We start from the raw sequence: 17536 nt of genomic DNA on the forward strand, positions 1-17536 counted from the left end.
GCACCCTGGGGGCCCCAGGCCGGGGCCAGGAGCGTTGGGTTGGCTCTGACTCACTTCATCCCACCCCAGCGAAGTGTGTGACCTTGGGCAAGCCAGGACGCCTCATTCGGCCCCTCTGTCGAGGAGGGGTGGGCGGGTTCCCCACCTCCAGAGCAGAACTGGTGCAGGCTCCTGGAGATTTATTTGTATGTTGTTCCTTCAAGTGGTGGTGCTGACCCTGGCGTCGTCGGCAAGCTGCTCCTGCAGGCCTTCTGACTTGGGCAGGTGGCCGTCATCTGCACGAGTAGAACCTGGGCTGGGAGATGAGAGAGGTTCTGCCAGTGACTCCTTTGGGTTGCCCTGGCCCAGGGGGCAAACGGAAGCTCAGCTCCTGGAAACCCAGGAGCACTGACACCCCAGTATTAACGTTAGATACCTGGGGCCTGGCCAGGGGTGTGTGTGCACACTTCCCTCCCGCTCTTTGTAGCCTGCTGGCTTCACCTTCAGGCACAAAACCGTCATGCTAATGATCTTCTCTGCAGCTCTGTTTATTGTCTCCCCTTTCTCGCTGGCATTCAAGGTGACAGATTTACAAAGTACATTGTTGGGAGTTATTATGGAGTGTGAAACGCCGGGCTTTATAGCAGTGTGCAGCAGGCTGTCAGTTCTGACAAGTGTGTGGGCAGAGGAGCCTGCCTGCCAGGCCAGAGTGGGCTGGAGCTGGGGGGCCAGGGGCGGCAGGGACCTGTGTGATTGGGCCAAGCCCAGTCCTCGGCCTGGGCGGGAGAGGGCTGCGCGGGCGCGCACAGAGGCCGTGAGCTGTGCTCCGTCGTTCCAGAGAGGGTTTGAAGACATACAGTTGTTATGTATCCTGGGGATTAATTGAATCCAGATCCCTGAAATCCAGTCTCCTGCTCCTCCACGCTCGCTCACTCTAACTTCACTCTTTCTCTATTAACTGCTGTCACTGGTGTTTTTCATTTCGTTTAAAAAAAAAAAAAAAAAAAAAAAAAAGACCATAAGCGTTGGAACCAGGCCTGAATCTAAAGTAAACAGGAAAAAAATGTTTCTGTGTGTATAAAATATATACACACGTTCAGCCAGACGGCTCCCGGGACCTGCGGCAAGAGGGAATGTGGTTGGCCCATGTGGGGGACCGGGCAGCACCCCGGCTGGGCCCCCTCCCCACCGCCAGCCTCTTCCACTCCGTGGCGATGGGCATTTTTCGAATCCACAGGTCATAGGAGGCTAGTGTTAGCAAAATTTATACAGATGTTGTTTTATTTTTATAGCTCTCCTCCATTTACTGGGCGGTATTTCCTTCAGTGTTAACAAGAGGTTAACTGCACACAGACGCGGATGGGGAATCTTGCCAGGTTTTCTGTCCCCTGCCCTTCCTATAAATATGTTTCTCCAGATTGTTCCTTCCCGGCCTTGGCTGCGCTCGGTCTTTTCAGCGTTCAGGTTTAATTGCCTCGGCCGGTTCCCGGGGCCATCTGCAGAAACGGTGTGTTTGTTAGAAACACCCAGCGGGTCTCGGGAGCCGTGGAGGGTGTTCTGAGCGGGGTTCCCGAGCCTTCCACACAGTGGGCGTTCTGTTCTCCGTCGGACACGTGAGTGCCCCCTTCTCAAGGGCTTCCCTTTTTTTCCCCCCCTCTGGCAGTTGACGAAACAGCGGCTGGTGGATGCCGATGGCATAATCAACCCCAGCGCTTTCTACATCTACCTGACGGCTTGGGTCAGCAACGACCCCGTGGCGTACGCCGCCTCCCAGGCCAACATCCGGCCGCACCGGCCCGAGTGGGTGCACGACAAAGCCGACTACATGCCAGAAACCAGGCTGAGAAGTAAGTGGGAAGGGGGCGGGGCGGGGGCGGGGCGGCCCTCGGGAGGCTCCGCCCCCGTCCTGCAGCGCTGGGCCACAGCCCTTGGCCCCTGACACTGCCCAGAGTTCAAAAGTGTAAACAGCACAATATATTTCTTTGGGTTTAAAACCCCGGGGAGACAGATGAGGATGTGTAATGGAATACACCCCGCGCTCCATCACGGTGGAGAAAGGCAGTCTCTAATCTCCTTTTGTAGAGTTCACTCCCAGCTGTTCCGTGTGAACGTCGGGGCCGCCTCCACGTCGACTGTTACTCGGCTATTGCCGAGTTTTATCGCCGGGGATTATGTGTTTATCTTAACTTTGTCAACCCTGGTGTTGAAGGGATTTTTGGCACACTGGGTCATTCCCATAAGCCACCAAGCACCTGTAGTCTGTCAGGGCTGTTTAAACTGGGAGCGGAAAAGTCTGTATACACCACCGCGTCCGCTTCCCCGTCTCCGACCCGAGTTGGCGAGGTGGTTCTGTGTGGGTCTGATTTTGCACTTAGGTTCGAGGTGGTGGGAGCTCACGCTGTGGCCAGGAACACGGGTCCCTCTCTGCAGACCTGGCCGGAGCCGGAGCGACTTGTGCTCCCCGGCATCTAAAGCCCAGAGCCTTGTGGCAAGCAGCCAAGACGTGTCTTAATGAAAATTTATAGTTGAGATTATAATAGGGCAAATCATGTTTAGCAAGTCAACTCAATGACCCCAAAGGGTCTGGAACACACAGCGGCAGTAACTAAATGCTTGTTGTACGAGGATTTCTGCGGCTGTTGCCGAAGACTTAGCATCGCATTAGAAAAGAAGCATGGACGGCCGCTTGAAGTTTATGTGTTCACTAAAAGGATAAGAAAGTTAAGCGCTTTTCTCGGCAAAGCATGACTCTCGATCCATTTTGCCCTTGTAAGCGATCGAGGGAAACAGTGTGTGCCAGTGCAGCAGCCGCTGCCCCCGCTTAAAAAGGGGGAAAAAAATTCCCTGGAATTTAAGTTGAGTTTAGACACCCCCCCCCCACTAAAAGACAGTGCTTTGGGGTGGTGAAGATCAAAGGTGGGGAGGAAAAATGTACGGATCACAGGCTCCCCACGCCCCAGCACCCCCTCTGCAAATTTGAGGCCTCGGGTATAGCCCCTTCCTGCCTAAAGAAGTGGGGCAGCCCCTGGCCAGGTTGCTTTCCATGGCGGTGCCCAGGGAGAGGCCCCTCCCTCCCTCCCCCTGCTAACCCCCACGTCTCTTCCGCACAGTCCCTGCCGCGGAACCGATCGAGTACGCCCAGTTCCCTTTCTACCTCAACGGCTTGCGAGACACCTCCGACTTTGTGGAAGCGATCGAGAAAGTGCGAGCCATTTGCAACAACTACACGAGCCTGGGCCTGTCCAGCTACCCCAACGGCTACCCCTTCCTCTTCTGGGAGCAGTACATCGGGCTGCGCCACTGGCTGCTGCTGTCCATCAGCGTGGTGTTGGCCTGCACGTTCCTCGTGTGCGCCGTCTTCCTCCTGAACCCCTGGACAGCCGGGATCATTGTGAGTTATTAGAAGGATCTTTGTGGAAGTCGCATTCCTTTCAGCATAGCTCTTTCTGCAGCCGGGAACTTTTGTTTATGTCTGGGCCTCTGGAGGCGGGTATAGATTGCATCAGCCGTAACGTATTTATTCTACCGGGGGGTGGCGAGGTTCGTGGTGAAGGTGGAGTGTCTGATGGCCCTGGGCTTGCGCCCCCCTTCCCCCATCCCCAGCTCTAAAACCGTTGTGTGGAAGATAGGGAGTTTTTCAAGCACACTTTCCATAACAGCTCCAAGCATGTATTAAATAAAAACACACAAACGTCTCTCTCTTTTTTTTTTTTTTTTTAAGTTTGAAAGTGTCATTTTGTGACCTCCTTCCAGACCTAAGAATAGGTAGAAGGGTCGTGCCTGTCTCACGGGGCAGGGCACATAGCAGTCAGGACAGTGGGATACGGAGGAAGTGGGCTTCGGGTGCCCAGTGTGTGTTTTAGCTCCTGCGGGGAAGTGATGTGCTGCTGTCACTCACCTGCACTTTGGCTTCCTGCCAAACCGGAAGTCAGTGTCTTAGCATCCGACAAAGCCATGGCAGTGTTTCCGTCCCATGACCTGTGGTATGGTCTTTAACACGCCAGGAGGATAGAAGCAGGGCGCAGGGTTTGTTTTCACACCGTAACTCTGTGCAGCAGGTACACTGGCAGGTGAATGTTTAATCTGCAAGTCTTTGGTCCATCTCTCAGTATCGTCCCCCTGCTGCAGAGGAGCGAGGAGCACCCGCTCCTTGTCTTCTGCCATGTAGAGCTAGCTGGAGATGGGCTTCTGTCTGGCCCCTCCCCCTACTTCTGCCTACTGACCAGAGCAATCCCACCTCCCAGGTTTTTCTCTTTCCCCACAGTTTCCCAACGAACACCAAAGTCAGAAGCTCCAGCTGAGACATGGGTTTACTTGGTTTGCCCAAATTGCACCCCAGATCCCTGTACTCCAGCCCCTCGAGCTCTTACTGGCCCCCCTGAACCTGCTCCCCACTCATGTCCACCTCACCTGCGGGCTCCCACTAAAAGCCAAACTGCTTTACCCACAAGAACTCCTCCACGCCCCATCCGACCCACGTGCTCTGAATGCTCAAGCCAGCCAGGAGCTGTAGAGTGATCTCTAATGGCTGATCTCTAGTGACCAGTTGTCTCCAGCTCCTCATCCGCTGATGGCTGTCGGGGTGAGGAGGAGGGACTTGTTCCTGGCCCCCCGCGGGTACCAGAATCTGCACACATGCAAGTCCCTTCTTAGAAAATGACAGAGAACCTGAGCACGTCCTCTCGCATACTGCGTGGTCTCTGGATTACTCTCAACACCTACCACAGTGTAAACAGGTGTATTACTTAGGGAGCAACAAGGGGGAAAAATGATTGTGTATGTTCAGTACAGGTGTGATTTTTTTTTTCCTCGCTATTCCCCATCCATGGTTGGTTGAATCCATGGAAGTGGAATCCAGCAGGGCACAAGGCTGACTGTGTATGAAATTGGAAGCCATGTGATGGGTGCATGCAAATGGGTTCCTTCCATTCAACAAATGCTTGCCCCAAAACAAAGCGTTCTATTTTCCATGATGTTTTTGAAATATCTTTGTGGACTGGACAGACTGTTTGCCATTATGTCCTCATCTTCCTCCTCCACCTCCTCCTCCTCCTCCTCCGCCTTACAGTTGGCTGTCCTGGTGCCCCTTCCCAGTGGGAAGTTGCATTAGGAAAAGACAGCTGTCAGACGTCAACGCGAGTTAGTGCTGGGGCCACTGATGGTGTTTCTCTGCTCTCCACCTCACAGGAGGCCACCCTGGTACTCGGACACCTGCCCTTGGGTGCAGAACCTGCTGCCTGCCCACTAACCCCTGTGTGTCTTCTCCAAGGTGATGGTCCTGGCCTTGATGACAGTCGAGCTCTTTGGCATGATGGGACTCATCGGCATCAAGCTGAGCGCCGTGCCCGTGGTCATCCTGATCGCGTCTGTCGGCATAGGAGTGGAATTCACCGTTCACGTTGCTTTGGTATGGACGGCACTTTCTGCAAAAAGTGGCTGAAAGGGCGGCATCTCCTCTAGCTATCTTAGCCTCCGAGTGGGACCCTTCCCGAAGCCCCATGCGTCCCGGTGCAGGGGCTGCAGACAGCACAGGAGTCACGTGCCTGGGTCTCTCTCTCTCAGGCAGTCCAAGGAGAAGCGCATGGCAGGTCACTGGCCCTCTCCGGCTGTAGGCTCTGTCCTCAGTGTGGACTCGACTCATTGGGTATTGGCCACCATTCACGTTACCCTGGGTCCTGAGCTCGCAGACTTTATTCCCAGAACAGATCCCATGTGGAGTGTGCATGTGCCCATGCACGCTTTGACAGCCAGTGATGAAGCCGGGCTAGACCAACACCACACTCTCAGACTTGGTGGGGACGGCCTTGACAGGGAGGTGAGCTGGCTGCCAGGGGAGTCCCCTCGGGCCTGTGAGCGAAGGCTGAAGAGCTGGCTCTGCTGCCCAAGCCCACCCAGCTCCTTCCACCTCCCAGCCTTGCAGTTCATGACAACAGAGAGTGAGAGAACTAGCGGTGCTTTCAACAAGAGTGGTTTCTCTCGCGCTCTCTCTCCACATTGATTGCGAATGCTTTATTGGAGGAAGTTTAACTTCAGGAGGCTTCTTTAAGAGACAGACACATGGGATGTATTTATCAGAGAATTATCCAAAGCCTCATAATGTACATGTAATTTATGTAAATGTCAGTTATGTCCATCTACAGATGTGCTTGAAGCCTAAGTACATGGAGTTGTTGGTGGGCATTCAGTAATAATAATAAATATGGTGTCTGGGATGCCCCAGCTAGGAAACCTAGCATCGTCTGGACTTGGACCAAATTACTTTGAGTGTTGCTTTTGTCATCTCTAGCACTGCCTTTTGTTTTGTTGTTGTTTAATCTACCAGCCTAGAGCTTAGAAAACACGTAACACTGATATTATTTCTTCCGCAAAGGGAAATAGTCCCGCATGAGTTAACAGTCCATAAGCAGGTACCATCTGCAGACAGGGCTGTGTGAGAACAGATTTTTATGATGGACGGGCTAACCATGGTCTTCAGACTTCGAGCTGCTGGACTCCCGGAAGAGCACTAGCCACATACAGGACGTGAAATCCTATTCGTGAAATTTTGCACTTCAAGGGAGCAGTTGCTGCTCTCCCGAGGTCTTAAGACAGTGGAATGAGGTTGGCAAAGAAGACTGCTTGCGTTCCCGCCAGTTTGCTGTTTCAGCGACATAGACGTTGTGCACTCTAGGACAGGCACCTGTTGGTCCTTCCGGCCTCCCGGTCTGAAGATGACACACAAGGTGATGGTTTGTTTCCACAGTAGCTCACATGCAGTGGCCCTGGGTTCCACCCTGCAGCCAACAGCCTGTCACAGCAGCGCTCACTCTAGCAAGCTCATACTGGCTATTGGGACAAGCTTGATTTGAGCAACTTTTACAGTCCTATAGTTTTTTTCCTTAGGATTCCTCTGTGGTGCTTAAATGTACTACAGATATACTTGTTGGAAACAGTGACAGGAATTCCTTTCCTAGTTAGCATAACGGTGAGGACATACAGGAGGTCTTCAAGAAGTTCGTGGAAAATGAGGTCATTTCGGGGGAAGCTTCATTCGGCCAGTTGAACAGTCCCGGTGATGCCAGCCAAGAGCTGGGTGGTGAGGTGTGAGAAGGCTCCTGCATGCAGGGACGACAACGCTGACCGTCTGATCTCCCCACTCTGGGTCACAGGCCTTCCTGACCGCCATCGGGGACAAGAACCGCCGGGCTGTGCTTGCCCTGGAGCACATGTTCGCGCCGGTCCTGGACGGCGCCGTGTCCACTCTGCTGGGGGTGCTGATGCTGGCGGGGTCGGAGTTTGATTTCATTGTCAGGTAAGTGGGAGTGTCGGGGAGCCAGACACCGCCGCTCTCCGCTGTGTGACTGCTGTTGCTTATTTCCTTCTGTGTCTGGGAGATTGTGACAGCTCTTCACTGGGATCGCTTCCTTCTGAATTCATTAACTCAGAAATATGCTGAGAGGCACAAAGACAAGATTTTTTTCCTAGGATCTGTTCAACAAGACAGGAGACGGACAGTTTAGGGCCAGCAGCACAAGCAGATCTATGGCTTGAAGCAAGCCGGAGGATCGCCAACCCTCCCATCATTGGTTGAATTAGGTGCACAAAGACATGACTGGGGTTCTTGTTAATTGACTGAATTTGACCTCTGTCTTGTCCCTTTCTGAACATTAGGAAGAAAAACTTAGCAAATACCTAAAACAGTCACCTGTAGTGAAATTGAAGGTAGGGGCAGTGCAGTCAGGTTGCTGGTGTGGGACAGCTGCATCCCATATCGGAGCACCTGGGTTCACGTCCTGGCTCTGTCCCAGTTCCAGCTTCCTGCCAGCACTCACCCAGGGAGGCAGCAAGGGAGAGCTCAGGTGGTTGGGTTCCAGCAACCCACATAAGAGACCTGAACTGAGTTGCTGGCTCCTGGCTTCAGCCTGGCCCAGCCCCCAGCCATTGGCAAGCATTTGAGGAATGAACTAGCAGATGGGAGGTCTTATCTGTCAGCCTCTCAAATAAATAAATTCTTAACAAATAAGGAGGGAAGATAATGTACCCAGATTTCATATTTGAGTCCCCACTAAGATTTGAGAAGCATTGAGCGTTTGACTTTGGTGTCCATTTGGGGGAAGCCAGGTTAATTGGGACACTTGTCTTTGAGTCTCAAGGCAAGGTCTTTCTGGTTGATGTAGTGAAGGATGTGACTTTGTGATGTTATCAGCAGAGTGAGTTTTCCTTTTGGGAAGAATTGGAGAACTGCCAGACAAGAGACCATCTCCTCTGAACAGCCTTGGCACTCTGTGTGACAGCCACTCTTGGGTTGGCATGCTGTTGCTTTGTGGAGAGGCAAGGTCAAGATCATGTAGAAGTGAAAGCTAATGCAGAATTAGAACCGCGACAGGGCAGACCCAGATGTCAGCGACGATGGGCTCATTTGGGCTGCCTCAGTCTGGGAGGAGACGCTGGTCTGTGCCTTTGGGGGCCGCTAGGGAGGGAGGCACACACCTCTGATCTTCATGTGTAAAGGAGTTGAACCAAGAGTCTCACCACGTTTTATTGATCACAGAGAACAGCCCAGTCCATTGGCTGGTGGATGGCACAGCCCACTGGGCCATTCAGCGTTGTGGGATTTCATCCTTCTAGAATGAGTGCCAGGGTTTGCTCCCTGAGGTTTGGTGCAGGGTGAATTAAGCGGTGGAATAGCTACAGCAGTGTAGCCCAGCACCTTGCAAACTATGATGTCCCTCCCCATGAACCATCAAGGCCCCCTTCCTACCCCAGTGGGAATTCGTGGGGGGGGGGGGGCAGAGTGCGCCACCCAATACAGACCACTGATAAGTCAACAAGCCAATTAGTCAAATCTGGTTTGCCAATCCCGAGTGGATGGTTGCCTGACCTGGGAGCAGGTTTTGGTCTGTTGTTGGAAACCCTCCATTGACTCTGCCTTTTCCTTTGTCTACATTTACTCAGACATTCGTGTTGGTCTTCATGGTGGGAAGGTCCCATATGTACCAGGGTTTCTCTTGCGGAGTCACTTTCCCATCCAGTGCACGTGTACGGAGCCGCATGACAGCAAGCTGCTAGGACCCCGTGCCCCTCTGTGTCGCTTGTGGCCTTTGGGGGAAAGACAAGGCCATAGGCGATTCAGGAGCTCAGCAATGCGGTCAGGATCTGGCGCAGCCTTTTTTGGGGTGCTGCCCGAGCTGCGGGGAGGGGTGGCAGGGAGCCACCCGGCCAGCAGCCTGGAAGACAGGGCTCTCGTCTCTCCAGCAACTGCTCGCTGCCTTCCAGAGATACCTTGATTCCTGTGTAAGGCACTTAAAAGGGCTTCCCGTTTTCTAGAACAGGATGGATTAACCTGATAAAGCCCTCTCTGAGGTCCAACAAATGAGCAGACATTGTATACACGAAGCCGTCAGAAATCTAATTGGTCTGTTTATGCTAAGGTTAGATGGATGGGATGCAAATGTCTTAATGCCTCCGCCGAAAGTTCCAGCAGTTTACATTAGTGCAAGACGTTGGCTGCTTGGTTTTATACTAATGTAGCTCAGAAGTTCCTGGTGTTTACAATAGCTGTGAGGTATTTGTATTTTTACAGGGATCCTCTCTGCTTTCATGTAGTGGCGAAGCACACATGGACATGGCACAGTTGGGTGTCTGTCCCGTTTTATGATCCCAGAGGACTATTAACAGACAGATATCTTCCCAGAATATTCTAAGCCTCTCTCCTCCATCCGGGGGCCCCTTCCGTCAGCGTTGCGCTAGAAATCATTAGTTCCAGAAACGCGTGCACCAGCCGCTGTCCCTGGCCGACAGGCTCACCTTGGCATTCGTGACGGGTCCCAGACCTTAGCCCTCAGCGGTGGGAAAGCAGAACTCCCTGTGCGCGCCCCTCTTGTGCCACGGCGCTGCAGCCTTTATGTTTGAATTGGCTGACGCAAAACAAGAGTATTCAGAGATGCTAAATTGTTCCACAAAAGCTCGGCCCGCGGAGCAGCCCCGCCATTGTGCAGCGCCCGCACCCAGCACAATGCCCCCGGCTCCCACAGAAGGGGCAGAGCATTTGCTTTGCAGAAAAGCTGGTTCCTGTGGTCTTAAAAAAAAAAAAAAAAAAAAGGTCGCCATTGCAGCCACTTGGTTAAAACCGGAACTCACAGAATTCTCGGCAGAAAGTTGGGCCAGCCTCACCTGATACTGCCGGAGACTTAATTAGAGATTCTGCCCTCAAATGCAGAGGCATTTCACAGTGGATTAGCAGCCTGCAGAAGCAGCCCGGCTTTTCCTCCTGCGCTAAATTGTTTCAATTCTACACCCTTCGCTTCATTTGTTTGCTTCTGCTGGGGTGGCCCCTCCCACTGCACAGGGCCTCCGCATTGTGCTCCTTTCTTAGGCTGAGTCCCAGCTCCGCCACTCGGTTCCAATTCCATATTTTTGTGTTCCTTGTAGCACAGGCATAAATAAGTTATGTGCCGTGAGGTTTCAGCAGATCCTAAGACCCGTTTCTCTTTTCTTCCCTTTGTGAACTCACGCCTGGGGGGTGTGGACTGTAGGAGTGAAAGTCACAAGGTTACACACACACACACACACACACCCGTGCTGAATCCCAGCAGTCGTTGCTGGGCGGCGGGTTTCGGCACAGTGGGTGGTGTTTATTTGGGGCACTGGCGTGGATCCCGGGCAGCAGCATTTCCGGCGGTCACAGCGAACGTTCCCGCTTCCCCTCTGTCTTCCAGGTATTTCTTTGCTGTTCTGGCCATCCTGACGATCCTGGGCGTTCTCAACGGACTGGTCTTGCTGCCAGTCCTCTTGTCTTTCTTTGGACCGTATCCTGAGGTCAGTAGCCACGCTGGTCGTGAGGTCCGGTCCCCGGGCCACCCGAGTGCCGCCTTTCCTGGAGCCACTCCGCACTTAGATGCTGAACAGCTCATTCCTCCTTTGCTTTGTTTATGGCTTTCGGAAGTGTCTCAGTCAATCCCGATGGGTTTTTCTGTGTTGTTTTTTTTTGTTTTCTTTTTTTTCCTCTTTCCCACTTAATACCTTTGGGAGGGGTGGGGTACAGGGCTGCCTTCATTTTGTATGTTTTTTTTTTTTTTTTAAACCAACCGGTTAGCAGCCTGAGTCCACATCAATGAAAACATCCCCTTCAAGAGGACTCTCTGGGCTTACAGAGAGTAAAAAGTGCACATCCAGCCTCCTGTGCTCCAGCCGTGGGACTTGAGGATGTCTCTCGTGGCAGAGATGAGGGGAGGCAGATGCAGCATGGAATGCGGGGCCCCAGGCAGGGCACACAGACCCCCGAATAGCACCGTGCTTTGAACCTGGGGTGTGTGGCCAGCAGGTGAGCGGGCCGTAACCCCTCTCCTGTGGCATTCCCTCAAACAGGTGTCTCCCGCCAACGGTCTTCACCGACTGCCCACCCCTTCCCCTGAGCCACCCCCTGGCGTGGTCCGGTTTGCCGTGCCCCCCAGCCACACCAACAACTCCGATTCCTCTGACTCGGAATACAGCTCCCAGACGACCGTGTCGGGTCTCAGCGAGGAGCTTCGGCACTACGAGGCTGAGCGGGGCGCTGGGGGCCCCGCCCACCAGGTGATCGTGGAAGCCACGGAAAACCCAGTCTTCGCCCGCTCCACGGTAAGTCGCCCTGGGGCACGAGGGAGGGTCCGTCCCACCCGTGGCCATGGATCTGGTGGTCCTGGCGGAGCCCCTGCCCGCTCTGAGTGGCCCAAGCGTAGATACATACATAATGACGTCACCAACATTTGAACCATCCTGAACTATAAGAATGTCACCTTCCTTCCTAAGGTGTGAACTCACCGGGATCCCTCTAGGGCAGGGCGGGGTGAGGCTGCTCTGTGTCACTTGGGGTCAATCCAGTGTGAGTTCAAGGGCCAGAGGTAAAGCCTGCCTGTCCACCTCACCCCTTCTGTCTCCTTTTTTCTCAACCATCTATGGTTTTAGAATGATACTTTTTTGTGTCTTTTTTTATTACCAGCAGAGAGATGGTTTTAATCTCTTGGCTTTTTTTTTCCCCCTCTCGTTTCTGTTGTATTTTTCACTTCTTATTATTCTAAGATTTTCCTATAAGGTTCCGTGCCTCCAAGCTCCTATTCCAGGTGGCTGGAGGGAGCAGAGGAGCTGAGAGCCACACCCCGCAGTTGTTTGGGGAGTCAGCAGGAGCCTTTCCTGCACCCCGTGCTCCCCAAGGCGGGCACACGCACACGCACACGTACATGCACCCCACCGCTGCCACCCCCACCACCAGGCACTCCGCACGGAAGACCCAGGAAGGCTGTGGGGCTCATGTTGCTGCCCTGAGGGCCCCCTGCAGTCCCTCCAGGAAACGGGTATTCCAGTCCCAGGCCAGAGCAGCCCTTCCTTGAATAACCCGAATTGTCCTCCCCTCACCCCCCATGACGATGCCTGCTGAGTTGCAGCGTGAATCTGCTTTTGTTCAGCAGGAGCCTAAAAATAGGTACAAGCTGAACCACTTTGAAGTTGGTCACGCTCCTTGTGATTGACGTGGCCGCTGTGTTGCTCCGTGCTTTGTGTTAGACCCAGAAAGCAAATTCCTAACAGTCGGGCAGTGCAGCGCTGCCCGATGGTGGAAGCGCCGTGGGCACTGGCCCGTGCAGGAGCTGCCAGCCACACGTGGCCCGTGAGCTCGGGTCCTGTGGCTCGCGGAGATGGAAACCGCCACCACTGTGCCCGACGGTGTAGGTGTAGGCAGTCCTGCCAGAGCCAACAGCGGTGGAGGTTTTTTTTGCTCAGGGTCTGGTAGACGGAGCAGGGTGGGGTAGCAGATGGTGGAAGGGGAACAGCTGGATGCTCTCTGACCACAGCCCTGCTTTTATGGGCAACAGCCCTACGTGTCCAGCCAGCTGTTCTGGGAGAGGGCCTGGGACTAGGATCCAAAGAAAGCTCTCTTTCCATGGCCTGGAGGTCGTTCAAGGAAGGGGTTTTTCCTTGGTAGGTCGAAGGGCACTGTTGTTTGCCTGGGCTTTCTGGAGCCGGGGTGGGCGGGGGGACTCCCTGCCCCCTCGCCGGCCCGTGTTAACCAGCCTTCACCCTCTGCAGGTGGTCCATCCCGAAGCGCGACATCACCATCACCCGCCATTCAACCCTCGACAGCAGCCCCACCTGGACTCAGGGCCCCTGTCCCCCGGCCGGCAGAGCCAGCAACCCCGCAGGGATGCCCCCAGAGAGGGCTTGCGGCCGCCCCCCTACAGACCGCGCAGAGACGCTTTTGAAGTTTCTACTGAAGGGCACGCTGGCCCCAGCCACAGGGACCGCTCGGGCCCCCACGGGGCGCGCCCTCACCACCCCGGGAACACGGCGAGTGCTGCGGGGGCCGGCAGCGTGCCGGGCTACCGCCAGCCCATCACCACTGTGACGGCGTCTGCTTCCGTGACTGTGGCCGTGCACCCCCCACCCGTGCCGGGGCCCGGACCGGGGCGGAACCCCCGAGGGGGCCTCTGCCCTGGCTACGAGGGCTACCCAGAGACTGACCACGGGCTGTTCGAGGATCCCCACGTGCCTTTCCACGTCCACTGTGAGAGGAGGGACTCCAAGGTGGAGGTCATAGAGCTACAGGACGTGGAGTGTGAGGAGCAGCCCCGGGGAGGCAGCTCCAACTGAGGTGCGTGCAGCGAGAACCGGCGGCTGGGGGCCCCCAGGGGCATCAGCACATCCCAGACCAGACCCTGGAATGCGTCCAAGCTGCCATCCAGGGGGAGCAGCCCACCTCCAGATGGGTTTCTTTTCCCCCACTGTGAGCTGGCGGAGAGGTAATTAAACCGACCGCTGGTTCACTCCCCAAGTGGCCACAAAGGCTGGGGCTATACCAGGCTGAAGCCAAGAGCCAGGAGCCTGGAACCCCATCCAGGTCTCCACGAGGGTGGCAGGGCCTCAAACACTTGGGCCATCCTCCGCTGCTTTCCCAGGCACATTATAATTAGCAGGGAGCTGGATTGGAACTAGAGCAGCCGAGACTCAAACTGGCGTCCATGTAGAATGCCAGCCTGCCAGGTGGCAGCTAAATGTGCTATGCCATCGTGCCAGCCCCTGCTTACAAGTCTTTATTATTGAAGAGCCAGGACAGGCTCCCTGAACCTGCAAATGCAGGAAATGCCTAGACCACCCGCAAGAAACCCAGGAAAGTGGCAAACTGCCTAAGTGGGACCATCCTAAGTGGAGGACCACTTGCTGGGGTTGAGCAGTCATCCGGTTTCCGGAGCCCTGCCATGCCCTCAGCCCAGCCCACCTCCTGGCATCCGGATCCCCAGCGCCATAGATCCATCACTTTGGCCAGTCTGTTCTTTATGAGCGTGGACCTGTACACCTGGTACTTACTCTTTTTTTTCTTTTTGTTTGTTTCCTTTTAAAGGGTCGTTAAAATCTGAAGCAAAGAGGCCAAAGATTGGAAGCCCCACCCCCACCTCTTTCCAGAACTGCCTGGAGCCGCAGGAGGGAGAAGCCGCGAGGGCCAGACAGCAGTTCACTGTTACTGTAACCGATTGTATTATGTTGTGAAATATTTCTATAAATATTTAAGAGGTGTACACATGTAATATAGGACAGAGCGTGTAAAGTGGCGCCATCTGGGGTTTCTCCCTTCCTGCCCCTGGGGCGGGGGCGGGGCCAGGGAGGGGGGGAGGCCACAGCGGGCCCCTCCCTGTTTGTGCGTCGGTCCCTGTGCCACAACCAAGCTTAACCTAGTCTTCAATTTCCAGCATGTTGCTGCTGCTTAAATATTGTATAATTTACCTGTATAATTCTATGCAAATATTGCTTATGTAATAGGATTATTTTGTAAAGGTTCCTGTTTAAAATATTTTAAATTTGCATATCACAACCCTGTGGTAGTATCAAATGTTACTGTTAACTTTCAGACACGCTATGCGTGGTAACGTTTTGTCATTTGATGAGCAGATATGAAGAAAGCATGTCAAATCCAGCAGCTTCTCCAGGGGTGGTGTGTGCGGTCTCCCGATGTACTGTACTGTGAGGATTGTTGTTGTTTGTTTCTTCCCGTTTCCTGTCTGTAACCCTCAGCAGGCTCCGCCCCATCAGCCTGCAAGAGTCAGGAACTCTTGGTTGCTTTGCGCTGGCCCAAACATCCGCCTCCGGAGATGCCCAGGAGAAACCAGACTCCCTTCATGTTCGTGCCACCTCCCGAGGGCATTGGGTGCCATCAGCCGCCCCAGCTTGGACCGTGGTGCAATGGATGTTGGAACCTCGGGGTAGAGTTGACATCCGTCCGTCTTCACTGACATCAGAGAATTAACTAGCGGGCCTTGACCGGGGCCATGAGGCAGTTGGCAGTGTCGGGGCCCTCTCAGGACCCACACAGACACATACACACACACACACAATTTAAGAACAGATTGCAAGGCTGGCCCTCCTCTCCAGACAGCAAAACCTGCTCTGTTCATCCGGGCCTCTCTGGAACAGAGAGGACAGCCGAGCCGGGCTTTCTGGGTCAGTTTGCACCTCTAGTAGGTAGTGAGCGTTCAGTTCAGTGACCCAGGGTCCCAAGGCCTGGAGGGTGTGAGTTCCACAGGGGCTCTTCTCTCCGTGAGTTGATGTCGCGGGTGCACACTTGCCAAAGAGATGGAAACTTGGGCCCCCTCCTCTCACCACTCCTGGTGTTCTTTGGGTGGGCGTTGATTGATCTGAGGGGTGCTAGTTGCATGCACCCCACTGAAGGGTGGCTCTCAGCCAGGCATCAAGATTTGCTTCTGTATTGATTCTGTTCTCCTCCTCTGGGGTTTGGGTGCTCTTCATCTTTGAGCCAGAGACCAGCAAATGCCAGGCAAGCAATGGGTGCTCAGCTCCCCTTCTGTCTCAACACCAAGAAATCAGAGGGACTGGCTGAGCGCCCCCCCACCCCCAGCCGAAGCCTAAGCTACTGTAGGCAGCGCACACACACAGCAATTCCTGGTAGGCACCGAAAAATCTTAAGACACGGGCCTCGGGCCCCCAGTACTGCCAGCAGCATAGTGACCTCAGACCTGATACTCGCCACCGACCCATAAGATGCTGATTGGAAGCCAACAGGGCTGCCAGGTGTGTGCGCTAATACGCTGGGTCCCCAGCCGCCCCCCCTGCTGCTCGCTTGGTGCCCGTGTTAGCCCAATACCCAGCTCTGCTCAGAGAACTGCAGTCCTGCATGGAGAAGAGAGACGATGCAAGATTCCCAAGTCAGCTTCCCCCCCGCCCGGGGCTGGCATGCCCTTGCCCCTTTCCTGAGCTCAGCCCGTGGGGTGCACCAGCTCATGTGGCCCCTGATTTCTGCACAGCATAGTACTTTCTCCTTGAGTCACATTGACAAAGGGAGAACTCAGGGGCTGGCCGGCAACTAGAATTCTTGCGCTCGCTCACTCTCTTTTTAAAGTAGTTTTATTTTGTCTGTCTCGTTTGTTCATTTGGATGTTTTAATTTTTTTAAAAAAATCTTTGCTGATATTTATAATTTTGTATCATAAGAATGTTTTCCTACAGTATTTGTCATGCCAGTTTATAACAAAAAATGCAGGGATTTTATTTCTATTGGAAACACTATTACAGCTATGTTTTACGTTTGAACAGAATTTTTATTTGTATAGAGTGCTTACTAATGTTAAATAGTTCAGAGTATATGACATTTACATTAAGGACTCATGGTAGCTTTTAGAGTAAGGAGTTTAAAGGAAATAAATATTCAAACTGGGTCTCATTGTCTGCCGATTTGGGTGGGAATGAGTTTTGTGTCATTTCAATTACAAAGATAAAAGTATGCCATATAATTTATTTATATGAAAATTTATTTTTGTAGTGTACATAGTAGTCATCAAGTCTTTTGACAGAAGTATATTTTTAAAGAATTTATATGTGATGAATCCATAATGTCTGGAACTTTGCTGAGACACGAGTGAGGCACACTTGTCATTGTAAACCACAGCAAGCAGAAGCACATGTTTAACAGTGTTAAGAGAGTGAGAGCGAGTGGAGATTCCAAGCGATTGTGAAATGTTGATTAGTTCCCATGTGTGACCTAGTGTGGTTCTCATTTTAAACCTTGGAAGGTGAAAATGTACAAACTCTCTAAATATTAATGTTCAAACACTGATAGAAATTCTAACATGAATAAAAAATAATATAACTTGTTGGTTATGTCTTTGTTGATGGAATGTTTCTTCTTTCAAGTAGTATATAGAGGCAGGCACTGTGTCCGGCCGTCGTAAACTCCATTGTTGCATCCTGCCAGCTTCAGAAACTCCCAAAGGCAGTGCTGTTCCTGTTACCGAAAACCTTCCTAAAATATCCCTCAGAAGTAGGTAGCTCTTTGGGGCTGGAATTGTAACGCAGTGGATTAAGCCACCACCTGCAGCACCATCAGCCCATATCAGCCTGTTAGAAGAGTCCCAGCTGTTGCTCTGCTTCCAATCCAACTTCCTTCTCAGGCACCTAGGAAGGCAGCAGATGACAGCTGTAGTCTTTGGGCCCCTGCCAGTCACGTGGGAGACCAGGCTGGAGTTCCAGGCTGCTGGCTTTGACCTAGCCCAGCCTTTCGGGAGTGAACCAGCACATGGGAAATTGTGTGTATATATCTC

General features: G+C 53.3%; 1 protein-coding gene across 3 annotated transcripts in view; it reads left to right on the forward strand.

Annotated features, from left to right (window-relative positions):
* PTCH1 (patched 1) overlaps nucleotides 1–17096 on the forward strand; it is a 64808-nt gene extending 47712 nt beyond the window's left edge. For all 3 annotated transcript variants that reach the window (XM_051847163.2, XM_051847159.2, XM_051847169.2), the window contains exons 17-24: nucleotides 1643–1826; nucleotides 3090–3370; nucleotides 5249–5386; nucleotides 7128–7270; nucleotides 10677–10776; nucleotides 11326–11577; nucleotides 13021–13582; nucleotides 14330–17096. In XM_051847163.2, the coding sequence (XP_051703123.2) occupies nucleotides 1643–1826; nucleotides 3090–3370; nucleotides 5249–5386; nucleotides 7128–7270; nucleotides 10677–10776; nucleotides 11326–11577; nucleotides 13021–13581 (1659 nt within the window). In that variant the 3' untranslated portion in view covers nucleotide 13582; nucleotides 14330–17096. The remainder of the gene's footprint in view (nucleotides 1–1642; nucleotides 1827–3089; nucleotides 3371–5248; nucleotides 5387–7127; nucleotides 7271–10676; nucleotides 10777–11325; nucleotides 11578–13020; nucleotides 13583–14329) is intronic.
* The last annotated feature ends 440 nt before the right edge of the window (nucleotides 17097–17536 follow it).

The sequence above is a fragment of the Oryctolagus cuniculus genome, chromosome 1 (genome assembly GCF_964237555.1).
Source record: "Oryctolagus cuniculus chromosome 1, mOryCun1.1, whole genome shotgun sequence".
Classification (NCBI taxonomy): domain Eukaryota; kingdom Metazoa; phylum Chordata; class Mammalia; order Lagomorpha; family Leporidae; genus Oryctolagus; species Oryctolagus cuniculus.